At 36.8% G+C, this 18,450-nt stretch overlaps 1 protein-coding gene across 3 annotated transcripts; it reads left to right on the top strand.

Annotated features, from left to right (window-relative positions):
- Positions 1-1,861: 1,861 nt before the first annotated feature.
- Positions 1,862-6,669, top strand: LOC124841425 (F-box/LRR-repeat protein 3-like). Of its 3 annotated transcripts, none has more exons than XM_047317695.2 (9): positions 1,874-2,885; positions 3,552-3,680; positions 4,012-4,116; positions 4,204-4,594; positions 4,675-4,804; positions 5,084-5,378; positions 5,530-5,789; positions 6,097-6,152; positions 6,230-6,669. In XM_047317695.2, exons 1-8 carry the CDS (start codon positions 2,265-2,267, stop codon positions 6,104-6,106), a joined length of 1,941 nt encoding a protein of 646 aa, XP_047173651.1. In that variant the 5' UTR covers positions 1,874-2,264; the 3' UTR covers positions 6,107-6,152; positions 6,230-6,669. The 3 variants fall into 3 exon arrangements, with proteins under 3 accessions (XP_087948225.1, XP_047173651.1, XP_087948230.1); XM_088092104.1 differs by having other exon boundaries at positions 1,875-2,885; positions 3,555-3,680; XM_088092099.1 differs by lacking the exons at positions 6,097-6,152; positions 6,230-6,669 and having other exon boundaries at positions 1,862-2,885; positions 5,530-6,090.
- Positions 6,670-18,450: the final 11,781 nt, after the last annotated feature.

Raw genomic sequence — 18,450 nt, 5'->3', positions numbered from 1 at the left:
GCTTACACCAGTCGCCCAGCGAGACTGCACCAGTCGCCCAGCGAGCTGACACCTGTCGCCTAGCGAGAAGATGCCACTCGCCCAGCGAGTGGAGGCCTGTCGCCCAGTGAGAAGTCACTTAAGGTCCTTCCCTTTAAAATGTCGCGAAACTGAACCAGAGAGAGGGAGGAGACAGTGGGAACGCTGCAGCTCGCGTCTAGCTCGTGTATGGGTGCTTCCAAGGTGCAAAACCACCACTTTCTACCATCCAATCCATCAATTATTGCTTTTGAGATGCATATGTGTAGCTAAGACTCCATTTCACTAGGGTTGAGAGTAAAGTTCTGAAACTCTTTGTAATCTATCTGTTAATACATGATCTTGTATGAATTTTGTGTTCTATCTTGATTATTCATGCCTACGATGGAAATCTAAGCTAATTGAACAGTTAAATCATTGGAAAATGCATGAGACCGCGGACCTAGGATAGAACAACTAAGGGATTTCAATTCTAGACATAGGTTGGAACTTTTAGTCATCTGTGACATTGTGTTTAAGGCAAATCTGAGAACTGAATTTGCTAAGGGATTAGTGATTTAGTTTGAATGATTCAGAAATTGTCATATGAGGAATCAGAGGCTTGTATGCGCCTAGGATGTCGATGCTTAATTTTGAGGAACTGTCGCCCAGTGAGAAGTCACTTAAGGTCCTTCCCTTTAAAATGTCGCGAAACTGAACCAGAGAGAGGGAGGAGACAGTGGGAACGCTGCAGCTCGCGTCTAGCTCGTGTATGGGTGCTTCCAAGGTGCAAAACCACCACTTTCTACCATCCAATCCATCAATTATTGCTTTTGAGATGCATATGTGTAGCTAAGACTCCATTTCACTAGGGTTGAGAGTAAAGTTCTGAAACTCTTTGTAATCTATCTGTTAATACATGATCTTGTATGAATTTTGTGTTCTATCTTGATTATTCATGCCTACGATGGAAATCTAAGCTAATTGAACAGTTAAATCATTGGAAAATGCATGAGACCGCGGACCTAGGATAGAACAACTAAGGGATTTCAATTCTAGACATAGGTTGGAACTTTTAGTCATCTGTGACATTGTGTTTAAGGCAAATCTGAGAACTGAATTTGCTAAGGGATTAGTGATTTAGTTTGAATGATTCAGAAATTGTCATATGAGGAATCAGAGGCTTGTATGTGCCTAGGATGTCGATGCTTAATTTTGAGGAACTGTGTTAGTAGAAAATTATGAGTGATGAACTTGAATGTCAACCCTAGTGAACCTAAATTCGACTGTTTTTACCACTTTTTAAATCTGTATGCTAATCTTAAGTGTGTTATAAAAGTACGTTTAATAATCGCTAAATTAGTAAAATCTAAACAAATCTCTTGGGAAACGATATCCGGACTTACCGGTTTATTACTTGAACGATTTGGTACACTTGACGAGGTCTCAAAACCCACAATAAAAAAAAAACTAAAAACATCCATAGGCTAACAACGAACCATCAATATCCATAATAAAAAAAAAATTCTAAAAATTGTTACCGGTTGTCAATTAAAAATTCTAAAAATTGTCAGTTACCTACTACTGTTGTATTAGACATAAAAAAATAGAGGTATATAAGAAAAGAACCTAATTTGTTGTGCGCTTGTGAAGATGGTGACATTGTTTAAACAAATTTTGATCTGAAGACAAAAGAAAAGCCTACTACGTAACATGTACACGGGAATTTCCCACGAAAAACCTGTTACCAAAATTTGGGTGGTTTCTTATGGCATGGTTGTCATAAACTATTATTTATATAATTTGATAATTAACAACGTAAGTGAAGATCTGCTTTAGTGGTCGCCGTACCATGTGGCATTGCAGCTGTACTATCCTACCTCAGATAACAACTTCACCATGTAATGATTCCTTTATTTGTTTCTTCCCATGCCAAATATGCCCCCTAGCCATTTTGTAAACACATTAAGAAAACATTGGAATTTAAGATTGAATATTAGAAAATAAAAGAAAAAATTGCGACAAGGGCAATTCGGCGATAGCAAGAGCAGAAGCAAAACGACGGAGGACAAAGTCAGCAGCACTGTGAACTGACACTGACACAGTCATCTGCGACCAAACTCGAAGCTTAACGCTTTCAAGTTTCAACGGAATAACGAAACTCCCCACACATAGATGAAACACTGCTATGCTTTCAGTTAACAACCTTAATACAACCACATCCAGAACCAGAATGTTCCGTTGACTTTTACTCTTGTTGCGCCACCATGGAACCACCCAACTTCTTCGATCTCCTTGCCAAGGACCTTCTTTACGCCATCCTCGACCACATCCGCGACGACCCTTTTGCCCCAAAGTTCTTCTCCCAAGCCTGCAAGTCCTTCTACGCGCTCGAGTCAACTCACCGCACCGCTCTCAAGCCACGTCGCCTTGACTTTCTCCCCAGAGCCTCTCGGCGCTATCCTTCCATCTTGCACCTCGACCTCACGCTCTGTCCCTGCGTCGACGATTTCGCCCTCAAGGCCCTCTCTCTCGCTTGGCGCTCTTCCCTGCGCTCCCTTGATCTCTCCAGGTGCAGGCTGTTCTCGCACGTGGGGCTCTCCGCTCTCGCTCTCAATTGTACGTACCTGGTGGAGGTTGACCTGTCCAACAGACCGGACCTCACTGACGTGGCGGCCAAGGCAATTGCCGAGGCTGTGAACTTGGAGAGGCTGCGTTTGGGAAGGTGTAAGGGAATAACGGACATGGGGATTGGGTGCATTGCTGTCAAGTGTGGCAGATTGAGGCATGTTGTGTTGAGGTGGTGCATTCGGGTCACTGATTTTGGGGCTGGTTTGATTGCTATAAAGTGCAAGGAGATTCGGAGTTTGGATCTTTCTTATATGCCGGTAATGGATTTGGATATTTAATGATTGTCAAATCTTTAATAGAGAAGTGTTTTTGTTGGGTCTAGCTAACCTTTGTGTGTTTTGGTGATCTTTAATCATTTCCTTTTCAAAAGCTGTATTGTCCTTGTCGTGGAGATTGAGATGGTTGGATCATGTGCCCTTCAATGGGAAATTGCTAAATTATTCCATTGTATTAGTTTTATGGTTTTACATTATGGTTGCAGTTTCTTTTATACTAAATAAAAATGCAGACAAACGTATCTGATGAGGATACAATTGCTGTTGTGGAGAGTATAAAAACCTAGATGTTTTGGCTGTAATTTCAGTTGTGAGCTGTGTTTTAAAACGCAGTTAGTTTGGTGCCTTGTGAATGTTTTACTTGTGGAGAGTGATCGATCTGTGGAATGTTGCGGATTTAGCATGTGTTTGTTTGCTCGTTTAATTGGTGATGGATATTGATTGAGTGCAGATTCGATAATGGTAAACTTATGACCAATCTTGAAGATAATGTTTGCTCGTTATTTAGTATAGTTATCACATTATTGCTGATAAAATCAGCTGTTCATGAAGATTACTATTCTGCCTACCTTATGGTAATTTTTTGAAGATATACATGAGAATTTTTATTTTGGCACTGATAATTCAATGTTCAATTCGTTAATGTAGCAGATCACAGAAAGATGTCTTAACCATATCCTTCAATTAGAACATCTAGAAGATTTGGTTCTTGAGCATTGTCTCGGCATTGAGGATCACGGCCTTGCAACCCTCCAAGCAAACTGCAAGTCGTTGAAGGTATTCCTTTTGGTTTTCCATTTCCTTCTCAGACCCATTGGACCCAAGCAAACTTTTATTTGACTATTTTATGCCTGTTCTTCATCTTTTTAATAGAGAAAAGTAATATTGTGGCCAAGCAATGGAGACTGACTGAAATGCTTGTGATTTTCAACGTATAAGAAATTGTACTTATTTTTTCTATATGATATTCATTCAAACATCTAGCAAGTGAGTCATCTGGATTCTGTAAGTTGTTTATGGAACTAGTTTAAGTATGCTCTACGGAAAGGAGAGGGATGAATTAACTTTACCAGTTTGATAACACTCATGCTCTCTCTTTTGTTGACAGATGCTTAACTTGTCAAAATGTCAAAACATTGGTCATATTGGCATAGCTTCTCTTACAAATGGTGCACAGAACTTGGAAAAGCTTATCCTATCCTCCAGCCTGGTTGTAAGTTTTGAATCTGGCTAATCATTTATGTGTTAATCATTTTATGGACTGTGCCTTGTTCTGCAGCCACTAATTTTATGTACTCAGGTTACTACTGATCTAGCAAAATGTCTGCAAAGTTTTCCAAGACTGCAATTGGTGAAACTCGATGGTTGTTTGGGTGTAGAGTCAGGATTAAAAGCCATCGGTTATTCATGCAACTCACTCAAAGAACTGAACTTAAGTAAATGTGTTGGAGTAACTGATGAGAATCTCTCCTTCCTTGTGAAAACAAACAAAAACCTAGAGAAGTTAGACATAACCTGCTGTCGTTCACTAACACCTGAATTCATACCCAACCTAACAAATTCATGTTCACGGCTTACATCCCTTAGAATGGAATCTTGTAGCTTGATCAGTAGAGAAGGCTTCTTGTTTATTGGACAGTGTCAACTGTTGGAAGAATTAAATGTCACAGATACTGAAATAGATGACATAGGTTGAATTTCTTACCAGAGATTTACATTATAAAATGTTGTTTACCTTCAGTGCATGATTTATTCATCTTGATTTGTGTAGGGCTTTGTTCGATCTCAAGATGTACCAAACTTTCTAGTCTGAAGTTGGGCATATGTTTGATGATAACTGATAAAGGACTAAAGCATATTGCTAACAGTTGCTCAGAGCTCAAAAATCTTGATCTTTACAGGTTCTTGTATCTCAACTTTGTTAAATTTAAATCCAACTTAAACATTATTGGGAGGAAATTTGCAGGCTATTACCTCATTTTTTAAGTGAGACGAGTGAAAAAGCTTCATGAAAGTTCATTATAAAGCATATGTAAATGGCAAAAGATATAGTTTTGATTGCATATAGACATTAGACAACTCTGATCTCACCTAAAGATTGTGATTCTTGATAAAATGGTTATGATTTGCTAACATCTTCCTTTGTTTTTCTTTAAAGTTTGCTCTGTTTTGTTTCACAGGAGCTCAAGAATAACTGATGAGGGAATTATTGCAATTTCCCTTGGCTGTCCTTCACTTACGGTTGTTAACATTGCTTACAACAGCAACATCACAGATTCTTCACTGGCATTTCTTTCAAAATGCCAGAAACTAAGAACTCTAGAAGTCCGAGGGTGCCCTCATATTTCACCACAGGGTCTCTCAAATATTGTTGCCGGTTGTAAGAATCTTGAGACTCTGGACCTGAAGAAGTGCCGCAAAATTAATGATGCTGGAATGATTCAGTTGGCTCAACATTCTCAAAGCTTAAAACAAGTAGGTTCCTATTCCCTGTCCAATACATTTGGAGATTCTTTTGCATGCTAGCGTTTATGAAGTTATTATCATCAGTACCTGATGTTATATGGTCTCAAATCCCCCAGTGTGTATTTAAGAACTAACTAGCATTGATTTATTTGAATTGCAGATAAAGCTGTCATATTGCTCAGTGACCGATGTGGGGCTCATTGCACTTGCTAGCATAAGCTGCCTGCAGTATATATCCATTTTTCACGTGGAGGGTTTAACTTCAAATGGCCTAGTAGCTTTCCTTTTGGCTTGTCAAAGTTTAACAAAAGCGAAGTTTCACGCATGCTTTGAGTCTTTAATTCCTCAACAAATTCTAAAATACATGGAAGCTCGTGGATGTGTGCTTGTTTGGAGGGAAAAAACGTTTGAATCCTCTTGGTACCTTTTGGACATTTCAGCCCTTTATTGAATCATCTGTGATATAGACGAATCCTTGAATTTAGTGTTCAATTAAAACCACAAGAAGTTTTGCATAGTGTGGACAAGATGATATCTCAACACATGAGATACAATTTTTGATTAACCGGGTCAAAAGTAGAGATGATGATGATGATGCCTGAAACTAGAAAATTTGAAACAGTTTATTTGAATTATAAAACGACAATACAAGATATTCTTAAATATGAACATTCTTTTATGTAAATATTCAGCATGTCTTACTGGAAGCTGTGCACATCTGTGACAGGTGGGACTAGGTTCAAAAGGATGGAAGCTACACGCTTGAAGGAGTTTGTAAGCTCTGTAAGTATGCAAAGTTTTAGTTTTCTCCAATTAATTGGCTTTTGTTTGTTTAATTTTGACTGGTGCATTTTCTTCAGGTAGTGAATGTTATGCCAAATCTTTGGAAATTAGCAGTAATGTTACAAAGACAGACGAAGTTGCTGCTGCTGGGCTTGTCTTGTGTCAACACAGGAGGAAGCGATGAAGAAATTTCCCAAGCGCATTAGGCTCAGTCAAAGATTTCCATTGTTGGCTTTTCAAAATCATAAATGGTCATAATGGATATGATGTGCGCCATTTGTTACAAGTTACAGTATTTTGACGGGTTCAATAGTTTCCCTCGGTCAAAAGTCATTGCTGAGTGTTACATAAAAGCTAAGTGAAAGCAAAACATTGTTTTCGAGTGTATTAAGACGATGTTGTTTTCACACGAATGTGGAGGGGCCAGGAAATGGATTGGCTGAAATAAGTACAGTATGGACTCACTTTTCGTTGGAAGTAAAAGCTTTTTGAAAAGCGCGTTTAAATATTATGATAATGGTGGTGCTAATGCATCAGCCTTGATACGCATCTGCATTCAAATTAGCATTGCGGATCATATGAAAACTACTGACAAAATCATTCTATATATTGTTTTTCCGCAGCTCAACTATGACCATGGACGAAATTCTTAAAGTACTGCATCTTGTTATTTAATCGACCCAAATATTTAATATTTCGAAAACAACAAAATATTAAAAAAAATTCTCATCTAAATAAAAAAAGAATGATTTTTTCCCATTAGGTTTTGTTGTTCACAACTTGAAAGTCAGAATAAAGTGAAATCTGGTGAAGTGTGAACATGTGACTGTTAGTATTTGACTTATTCTCTCTTCACATTGCAAAACGACAATTAATGAAAGAGCAGAAACGGTCAAAGAAAAAAATCTAGAAGGGGCACTATTGGATAGTGTTTTCCCTTCTGCAATTGATTATTGCCTTTACTTAACTACAATGCTTTTCGAGTTTAACTTTGGTTTCTCACTTTTAAGGTTGGTTATTCTTATTATGTTTGGTTCGGGTTTAAAACTAAACCAATAACAGTGAAGCATAATGAACAGGATTGAGTCTGAATTATTTAGTGGATCCATCTGGTTTGACGAGGCATTAGTGACAGGTTTTAAATAAATAGACCTTGAAAACGTCATTTAACTGCTTAAATTTAAAACTCTTGTAATCAAGCAAGAGTCAATAAAGGTTGCATGGGAGTGGTTTGGTTTTGCTTTCTTTTATTAACTTTTTATCTTCCAATACGAACAATGACCTTGATTAAGGATGCAATTCCAAATGCCGACACCTTTTTAGGATTAGATTCTAACCAAATGTTAATCCACAGTTCACTGCTTTCTAGATACTATTAAAGTGGCAACTTGGCACAGAACAAAACAAACCAGGCTATATTAGATGGGCGTTTACTTGGGAAAACCACAAGTCAAAAAATAATATTAGTGTACACAAATATTAATAAAAGATTTTTTTATAAGGCTCTGATTGAACACCATTTCAATGTAAAATTTGTGAGATTATTGATTTGACTTCATTTTCTTCGGTCGTGGCCAGACAACAATGGTAGAAAAAAACTCACACCAGTTTGGACATGATGGATAGCTTTTTCTGGACATGTTTTTATCATAAGTATGTGTCCTGACAAAATTAACCTTGAACTACAACATCAAATATGTGAGTTATCAACCTCATGGATGTCATCAATTTACACATTCATGCCTTTTCTGGTTTAATAGGATTATCAGATAAATTTTCCAAATTTTAAATTTTAAAATATCTCATCATCTATACTATTATATAAAAATATTCCCTCTTTGGTGTACATATTTAATTTCAAATTTTACTTTCTAAGTATTTTTTAAATCAAAATAATTAATTTATCAATTTTACCCTTTAAGTGATTTTTTAAAAATTGATCAATTTTTTCAATTTGATTGTTTTTTTCTAAAATTTAACTATTCTTTTAAACTAAAATAATTACTATAATAAAGCAATTATCTAAAAGAACAAATATGAACTACAATAACATTGTAAAAATTATTTAAATTTATTTTTTAATTATAATAAAAATAATTTTATCATTTTTATTATCTTAAAAAAAGTAAATGCATGTCGCGTGAGTTTTCTTTAGTTATTTATAATGAGTTTTGAAAATTATCTGTAATGTAGCAAGATGCAACAAAATAATTGATTACTCAATAAAAATTTTACCTTTGTTGAATTATTTTATGTTGATTAAAAATACTCTCCTTCTACTTCTTATTTCTTCTTTATTGACATGTGACTTTCAAAGTGTTTATCTTATTTTATACTATTTGTGTTTATTTTGCATGAAACTGTGAGAAAATATTATAAGGGGTTGAATAGTAATTTCATAATTCTTTTCGTGGTTAATAAGTTGATTGTGAATTAAATAATCCTCATGAGCTAGTTGTTCTTAATGTTATAAACGCTATTATGTTGCATGTGTTTATAAAACTAGTTTTAATTCATTCTTCTACGGTTCGGTGAGGAATGAAACTTTTGTAGGATTGACGTGTGTGATGAGACATCGTTTTTGCATGATATGATTGGTTACAACGTATATTCCAACACACAAGTGTTTTATATTGATTCATCAAACAATGCTACGTCCATTTCTCCTCTAAGATAACTTAGAGGGTTTCATTAGATATTCAACAAAGTACATTTGAGTATTCTAATCACTCATAATATCCCTAGACGCTACTGATATCAACTTGATACATTGTCTAGTAGAGTTTCACCCACTCTTGGTTGTGCAATATTCTTCACCACTCCTAGTCTCTCTAGACGCTCCCGGTATCAACTTGATACATCGTCTATTTGAGTTTAACCTAATTTTGGTTCTCGTTGTACACTAGTAGCCACCTACTACTATGACCTTGATTGAGTTTCACACACTCCTGGTTATGCAGTATTTTTCACCACTCTTGGTATCCTTAGACAATCTTAGTATCCCTTGATATGCTGCCTAATTGAGTTTAACTCATTCCTGGTTGTCCCTATGAACCCAATAACCACTTGATATTGTGACCTTGACTGAGTTTCATCCACTAGTATCCCTAGTCAACGAATAACACTTGTTACCCTGACTATTTGAGTTTCACACACTCCTGGTTTCTACTAGACAATCCTGGTATCAACTTGATACACTACCTAACAATCCTTAACTCTCCTGAGTTAATCAACAAGTGTTTTAATTCTCTTCAGAATATGTAATCAAATTGATTGTTTACAAGTCTTTAGACGATTGTTGATGATCTGGAGAATATTGACGTGAGATTGGAAGATGAAGATAAAGCGGTTATTCTTCTAAATGTGCTTCCAAGAACCTTTAAGCATTTTAGGGATGCCTTGCTCTACGGTAAAGATCAGGTGATCACGCTAGAGGAGGTTGTGACATCAATTCGAACCAAGGAGTTTCAAAAGCAACAAGATTCGAAGATAACCGAGGAGGTGGCATCTAGGTTGATTTCGGTGAAAGGGAAAGGGAAGAAGCATGCTGGAAATGGGAAGAAGTCGAAGCTAGAAGGTGTGAAATAGGTGAGATGTTTCAAGTGCCAGAAGATGGGACATATCAAGAAGTATTGTCCAGAGAATGGAAAAATTGTTCGGCCACAGGAAACTGCTGATGTGGCAGAGGCTTCTATAGGATATGAATCTGTTATGTTGGCTTCATCTGAAGATTCTCAAAGGAGCTGAGTCATGGATTCTGGCTGCAGCTATCACATGTGCCCGGTAAAGGAGTTTTTTGAGAATCTAGATCAAAAGGAGCATGGAAATGTGATGCTGGAAAATAACAAGGCTTGCCGAGTACAAGAAGTAGGGTCGATAAGGTTGAAGATATTTGATAACCGGGAGATGGTACTACAGGATGTGAGGTATGTGCCTGAACTGAAGAGAAATTTAATTTCAATAAGTTCTTTTGATCTTGGAGGTTACACCACAAAAGTTGAAGATGGAGTGATGAGGGTGTGTTCTGGAGATTCTATGGTTGTCAAAGGCATAAGGAAGAATGACGTGTACATTCTGGAGGGATCCACAGTCATTGGTCATGTCTCAGTAGCAAGTGGGAAGACTAAGAATACTACTCGACTTTGGCACTTGAGGATAGGTCATTGATAAACAAATTTTTAATCTCCGAAAACAGAGTCAAAAACTTGTTAAGACCTCGACAAGTGTACCGAATCATATCAAGTAATAATAAATGGTAAGACCAAATATCGTTTTCCAAGAGACTCACGGCACTAAACAATTATGTGATTACTCAACTAATTAAGACTCTAAAGAATAAATTTTGGGGTTTTTGGATGCAAATGCAATAAAATAAACATGAATGCAATTTGATCAATTGAGGCTAAACACAAGAATGAATGGATGAAGTTGATGATATTATTGTTGGGTTTAGATTTCACCTAATTTACTCTCATGCATATATGAATTCATCTTCTTCATTAATGTTAATGCCACTTTCTAATTTACCTTAAACCCGATGTCTCGGTGAAGAAAGCCTACTCCTAATTACTAGTTCACAATATCTTGTCTCCCTAGCAATTAATCATGCATTACATTCACACAAAAGCTTAAAGGCAACCGATCCTCCTATTCTATGTCTAGGTAATATTGCTTCTGGGAGAATTTCCTCAATTCTACATCTCCCCATATATGTCCATGTCGAAAAAAATCAAAGATCATGCAATTGAAAGAGTTAAACAAAGCATTCAAAGAGTAAAGAAAAAAAACCCTAACAATTAATGAAGTAAGGCATATATAATCAAGAATCAATTCAATACATCAGAGTTTAAGAGGTTACATCTTTGCTAACAACAAATAAGGTTTAGTTCTCCATCGTCATGGAAGAACTAGATGAACAATGGAATGAAAGAATGAAAGAGATAGAAAAATGCTAGAAAGAAAAGAGGAGAGCCATCACCAACTCCAAATTTACCCTAAGGGGTGAAAAGTGTGTTTCAGTGCTCAAGCCATCAAAAGATACAATCCCTAGGACGTGCAAGTCCTTAAACAGAACATAAAAATAACAAAAAACAGGTCCAAGCCCATAAAAATAACAGAAAAAAGGTCCAAGCCCACGTCGTCAGCGCTCAGTGGTAGCTGCGGCACTCAAAACTAGCACTCAGCAAAACTTTTGCGCTCAACGCAACTTTTCTACACTCTGGTTGACTTTTCTGCATTCTGGTTGACTTTTTTGCATTCTAGTTAACTTTTCTGCATTCTGGTTGACTTTTCTGCATTCCAACCATTCGGTACTTTAACCCTTCTTTCAAATCATTCCAATAACCTACAAAATCAAGGGAATCTAGCACAAAACCATTAAATTCACCTTCAACTTTCTTATTCACAAAACTAAAGCAAAAACATGAGTTCAAGCAAGCTTCTAAGTCAAAAAGGGTGTTTTTAATATCAAAATTAAGTATAAAAATAACATTTTCTCAACCGTTATCACAACCCCAAACTTGAAACTTTGTTTATCCTCAAGCAAAACAAAACCTGGCTTAAATAACATAGTCAAACTACAATGGTCTAGCACACCAAAAAGCATTTTTATCTAGAACAAGTAAATCACTCATGTTTGCTCATCATAGGAAGATCAATCAAGATATCATGATGCTTTAGCCAATCAAGCTTCAACTATGATGCTCACATAATCAAGACATGCACAACAGATGCAAACCTCATGAATAATCAACAAGCAAGCAAGAATGTTATCATAAGGTGCATGGAACTATTCCTCACCAAAGATAGTGTTTCACTCAAGCACTCCAAAGTATTTCACTCAACTCAAAGGTGTATAGTGAGGTGACACTCTTACACTCTACCATCATAATGTCACATGAATCAACTTTGTCTTCCATTTAACCACATATCAAACACACTTACAAGCAAGTTATCATCACAAGGACTTTTCAAGGCTTATATTGAGGCCGGGCTAAGAAGAAAATTGGTTTTTCTAAACAACAAAATCTGAGTTAAGAGAGTGCACAATTCATTTATGTGAGAAACCAATATTCAACTTATTCCCAAACTTTCTTGCATTGAGCTTAACCTTTTTTTTCTTTCTTTTCTTCTCTTTTGTTTTTTACTTTTGCTTTTGCCCAATGCTTTTTAATGAATTTCACAAAGTTCTTTTCGGTTTCTCACCACCCCAAACTTGAACCATTCTCCATTACCACAAAAACATACTCTACTTAACTCAAGGTATGGATTTCAAAAAGGGTTTTTCCACTTTTCAAATTTAGGCTCAAGTTGCAAAGGTTAGAGAAAAAATTGATCTTTATTGGGTTCACCTATAAACATTGGCTCTAAGGGAGAAGAAAACATGGCCTTGATCATATGTAACAAGCAAGCAAGTGGTTCAATCATAGAATATTAGGCAAAATCAATCATGCTTCCAAAGCATTCAATCAATCAAAAACTCTGGAGTCCAATATCTCACAGGTTAACTCAAGTTCCATAATTTGATAAACATCCTACCCAACATATTAATCACAATTGAAATCATGCATTTGTTTCAAATAATTATGAGCAACCATCATCTGTGCTTAAGAACTAAACAATCATTATCTCAACATGCATCATAGAACAATAGAGCAAGCACAAGAATATTACTCATCACAAACAACAGTTTATCACATCATACCAAATCATTACACACAACTCATTAAACCAAGTACATAAGCAAAAATAAAAATAAAACAAAATTCAAATAAAATAAAGCAAAAACATAAAAATCCTGATCCAGCAGCATCCATCAGTAGATGCTGTCAGTAACATCCATCAATAGATGTCTAATAGCATAGCATCCATCAATAGATGCTCTCAGTAGCATCCATCAGTAGGTGCTCTCTCATCTGAATCTTCCTACATCCATTAGTAGATGTGAATCCTTCTCCTCAGCATCCATCAGTAGATGATAATCTTTCTCATCTTCATGGGCATCCATCAGTAGACGCCTTCAGTAGCATCCATCACTAGACGCTTAATCACATAGCATCCATCAGTAGACGTTATCATTCATCACCCTCATCATAGCAGCATCCATCAGTAGAGCCTGTCATCTGAGTCCTCGTAGCATCCCTCAATAGATGTTGTCCAACATCCATTAGTAGATGTTGTCCAACATCCATTAGTAGATGTTGTCCAACATCCATTAGTAAATGTTGTAATTCCTGCAAAACAAATTCAAATCCAAAAGAAAAAGTCAGAAATTGGGTTGCCTCCCAATAAGTGCTTGTTTAACGTCACGAGCATGACACCATTAAGCACAATCTGCATCTATGATGTTGTGTTCCTTTTACTTTCATCACACCAACTTATCTACAACATCTTCTTGTTCACCATCTTTACCCTCCTTGAATAAGGAGCCTCAATCTCAATAACTTCATTCTCTTTGATATTTTTAACCTCTTCATGCACAGAACTTGGTCAACATGACACTTGAAGGATGGCACTCAGCGCCCTTAATGGGGCGCCCAGGCGCGCCCTGCGACCTTCTTTGTCCTTCTTCTCTTGATGATCGTGTACTCCTAGTACAAATTTTCGAATTTTATCCTACAAACATTAAAGAACACTGCATTAAAGCACCCAATTAGCATAAACAAATAAAAAATTAAAAAGATAGAAAGATGAAGAGATAGAAAGATAAAAAGATAAAAAGATAAAAAAGATAGAAAGATAAAAAAATTAAAAAGAAAAAAAATGAGGAGATAGAAAGATAAAAGGATAAAAAGATAGAAAGATAGAAATATAAAAAAAAGGTAAAAAGACAAATAGATAAAAAGATGAAAAGATAAAAAATAAAAAGATGAAAAGAAAAAAAAATAAAAAGATGAAAAGATAGAAAGAGAAAAAGATGAAAAGATGAAAAGATAAAAAGATAAAAAGATAAAAAAAATAAAAAGATAAAAAAATAAAAAAGATAAAAAAATAAAAATAAAAAGATAAAAAAATAAAAAGATAAAAAGATAAAAAATAAAGAGATAAAAAGTCTAATTGGTTCAGAATCACACAAATAGAATACTTATACCACGAGTCCCCGGCAACGACGCCAAAAACTTGATAAACAATTTTTTAATCCCCGAAAATGGAGTCAAAATCTTGTTAAGACCTCGACAAGTGTACCGAATCGTATCAAGTAATAATAAATGGTAAGACCAAGTATCTTTTCCCAAGAGACTCGCGACACTAAACAGTTATGTGATTACTCAACTAATTAAGTCTCTAAAGAACAAATTTTGGGGTTTTTGGATGCAAATGCAATAAAATAAACATGAATTCAATTTGATCAATGGAGGCTAAACACAATAATGAATGGATGAAGTTGATGATATTATTGTTGGGTTTAGATTTCACCTAATTTACTCTCATGCATATATGAATTCATCTTCTTCATTAATGTTAATGTCACTTTCTAATTTACCTTAAACCCGATGTCTCGGTGAAGAAAGTCTACTCCTAATTACTAGTTCACAATGTCTTCTCTCCCTAGCAATTAATCATACATTACATTCGGACAGAAGCTTAAAGGCAATCGATCCTCCTATTCCTATGTTTAGGTAATATTGCTTCCGGGAGAATTTTCCCAGTTCTACATTTCCCCGTATGTGTCCATGTTGACAAAATCAAAGATCATGCAATTGAATGAGTTAAACAAAGCATGCAAAGAGTAAAGAGGAAAAACCCTAAAAATTAATGAAGTAAAGCATATATAATCAAGAATCAATTCAATACATGAGAGTTTAAGAGGTTACATCTTTCCCAACAACAAATAAGGTTTAGTTCTCCATCGTCATGGAAGAACTAGATGAACAATGGAATGAAAGAATGGAAGAGATAGAAAAACCCTAGAAAGAGAAGAGGAGAGCCATCACCATCTCCAAATCTACTCCAAGGGGTGAAAAATGTGTTTCTGTGCTCAAGCCATCAAAAGATACAATCCCTAGGACGTGCAAGTCCTTAAATAAAACATAAAAATACCAGAAAACAGGTCTAAGCCCGTAAAAATAACAGAAAACAGGTCAGCGGTAACTGCGGACCTCAAAACTAGCGCTCCGCGCAACTTTTTCTACACTCTGGTTGACTTTTCTACACTTTGGTTGACTGGTTGACTTTTCTGCATTCTGATTGACTTTTATTCACTCTGGTTGACTTTTCTACATTCTAGTTGACTTTTCTGCATTCCAACCATTCGGTAATTTAACTCTTCTTTCAAATCATTCCAATAACCTACAAAATCCAGAGAATTTAGCACGAAACCATTAAATTCACCTTCAACTCTCTTATTCACAAAACTAAAACAAAAACACAAGTTCAAGCAAGCTTCTAAGTCAAAAATGGTGTTTTTAACATCAAAATTAAGTATAAAAATAACGGTTTTTCAACCGTTATCAATCATATCAGTGAGAAGGGTCTTGAAGAATTGGAGACGTAAGGCTTACTTCTGGGTGATAAACTGCAGAAGCTGGATTTCTATGATCATTGCGTCTTGGGGAAATCACAAAGGATACCGTTCGGTCAAGGGAAGCACTTAACCGAACGACCATTTGAGTATGCTAATGCTGACTTGTGGGGGCCTGCAAGAACTCAAACTCATGGTGGAGGAGCGTATTTTCTGAACATAATTGATGATTTTTAAAGAAAAGTGTGGATTTACGTTCTTAAGAATAAATCTGAAACCTTTTAGAATTCAAGGAGAGGCATACACAGACTGAGAACCAATTGGGGTATAGGTTGAAATGTTTGAGAACTGACAATGGTCTGGAGTTCGTTTCAAAGGAATTTAATGAGTTCTACAAGGTTAAAGGGATCAGGAGGCACAAGACTGTAGTGGGAACTCCTCAACATAATGGTTTGACTAAAAGGATGAACAGAAAAATTTTGGAGAGGGTTTGGTGCATGCTGCTTGGATCAGGATTATCAAAGGCTTTTTGGGGAGAGGCTGCCAATACAGCCGTATACCTAATTAACCGGAGTCCGTCTTCTGCTCTCAATTACAAAACACCAATGGAAGTTTGGAGTGGACGAACGACTGATTACTCAAACTTAAGGGTGTTCGGTTCTTTGGCATTTGTTCATGTCAAAGGGGATAAGCTAGAGGCCCGAGCGGTAAAGAGTGTATTCGTTGGATACGCTGAAGGAGTTAAGGGATACAGGCTATGGAGGTTAGATACTAAACCGTCCAAGTTGATCATTAGTATGGATGTCATTTTTGACGAAACGAGAATGGCAATGCATGTTGAAAATCCTGGATGTGAGAAGAAGACGCTCATTGAGGTGGAGCATACTACTGATGGAGTCGTTCGGTCATTGACTGAGGAAGACCGAACAGGTGAAGTGCCAGACGGACCCGTTCAGTCATTAGATGATAACCGAATGGGTGAAGGGCAAAGACAATCTATCGCAGATCTTGGTGATGATACAGATGGTATATATGGTGATGTGAGTCACTCAAGAGGAGCTGATGATGAATTGAGGAATTATCAGCGTGTCCGTGATAGGGAAAGGAGGATCTCTAAGCTAACCAAACAGTTTGGAGAGGCAGATTTAATTTGCTACGCCTTGAATGCTGCTGAAGAACTTCAAAGCTTGGGTGAACCGAGAAGTTACAAGGAGGCTCTTCACAACAGCGATCGACATCTTTGGCAGGGTGCTATGGAGGAAGAATTGGAGGCATTGAGGAAGAATAGCACCTGGAGATTGGTGGATCTGCCAAAGGGTAAGAAGGTTGTAGGTTCAAAATAGATCTTCAAGAAAAAGGAAGCTATACCAGGAGGTGAGAAAGCAAGGCTTGTTGCCAAAGGCTTTACTCAGATTGAAGATATAGATTATCATGAGATTTTTGCTCCTGTTGTGAAGCACTGTTCGGTCAGAGTTTTAATGGCGATAGTTACTCACCATAATTTGCACCTGGAATAATTGGGTGTAAGGACTGCATTTCTGCATGGAGACTTGGAGGAAACCATTTATATGAAGTAGCCGGAGGGATTTGTTGTGGATGATAGGGTGTGCCTATTACAGAAGTCTCTTTATGGCTTGAAGCAAAGTCCAAGACAGTGGTACAGGAAATTTGATGATTTTCTGATAAAACTAAACTTCAAGCGGTGCAATTATGATGACTGTGTGTATACTTTGAACCGTGACAATGAGGTACTATATCTTCTTTTATACATGGATGATATTCTGATTGCCAGCAGTGACAGGAGCATGATTCATGAGATGAAAGCAAAGTTGGGCAGTGCTTTCGAGATGAAGGAGCTTGGAGAAGCAAGGCGGATCTTGGGCATTGACATAAATAGAGATAAACTGATGGGAAACTTGTTTTTATCTCAAAAGATTTATTTGCATAAGGTGATTTCAAAGTATCGGATGACTGAATCAAAATCGGCTGGCACACCGATCGGTCAACACTTGAAACTCACCAAAGAACAATGCCCGAAGACCGAGGCTGAAAGGAGGAAGATGGAATTTGTTCCATTTTCAAATGGGATTGGGAGCATCATGTATGGCATGGTCTGCACAAGACCTGACCTGGCGCATAGGGTAAGTATTCTCAGTCGGTTTATGATTGATCCTGGACAAATACACTAGGAATTGTTAAAGTGGATGCTTAGATACATACGGGGTCTCTTGATACTGGATTGCTCTTCCAGAATAACTTTCAAGGTGGAGATTATATTGAAGGTTTTGTTGATTCAGATTTTGCCGGGTGCATGGACACAAGGAAATCCCGTTCGGGATATGTGTTTACATTGTTCGGTACTGCTGTAAGCTGGAGGTCTACATTGCAATCGGTTGTTGCCCTTTCAACCACAGAGGCAGAATACTATGCGCTCGCTGAAGGGGTAAAGGAGGCATTGTGGTTAAAAGGCTTGATTCGAGAATTGGGTATTGATCAAACGACCGTCCGGTTTCATTGTGACAGTTAGAGCGCCATACATTTGGCCAACCATCAGATTTACCATTCTAGAACAAAGCATATTGACGTCAAGCTGCATTTTGTCATGAGCATTATGGAATCTGATGATGTCCAAATCTGCAAAATTGCATCTGAAGACAATCCTACAGATATGCTGACTAAGCCTCTCGCTAAAGAGAAGTTTCTGAAGTTGTTGTCCAGGATTGGTTTTTTTACCGTTCGGTTTGTAATTGTATACCGTTCGGTTTTGTTCTTTCTTGTAATAATTGAGTCTAGGTGAAGATTTGTTGGTCAGACTCTTCTATTATTCTTTGGCCGATC

Source organism: Vigna umbellata, chromosome 1, assembly GCF_029865625.1.
Source record: "Vigna umbellata cultivar VRB3 chromosome 1, Vumbellata_1.0, whole genome shotgun sequence".
NCBI lineage: Eukaryota > Viridiplantae > Streptophyta > Magnoliopsida > Fabales > Fabaceae > Vigna > Vigna umbellata.
Note: the sequence above shows the minus strand (reverse complement) of the source record. Positions and strands in the feature narration are given on the sequence as shown.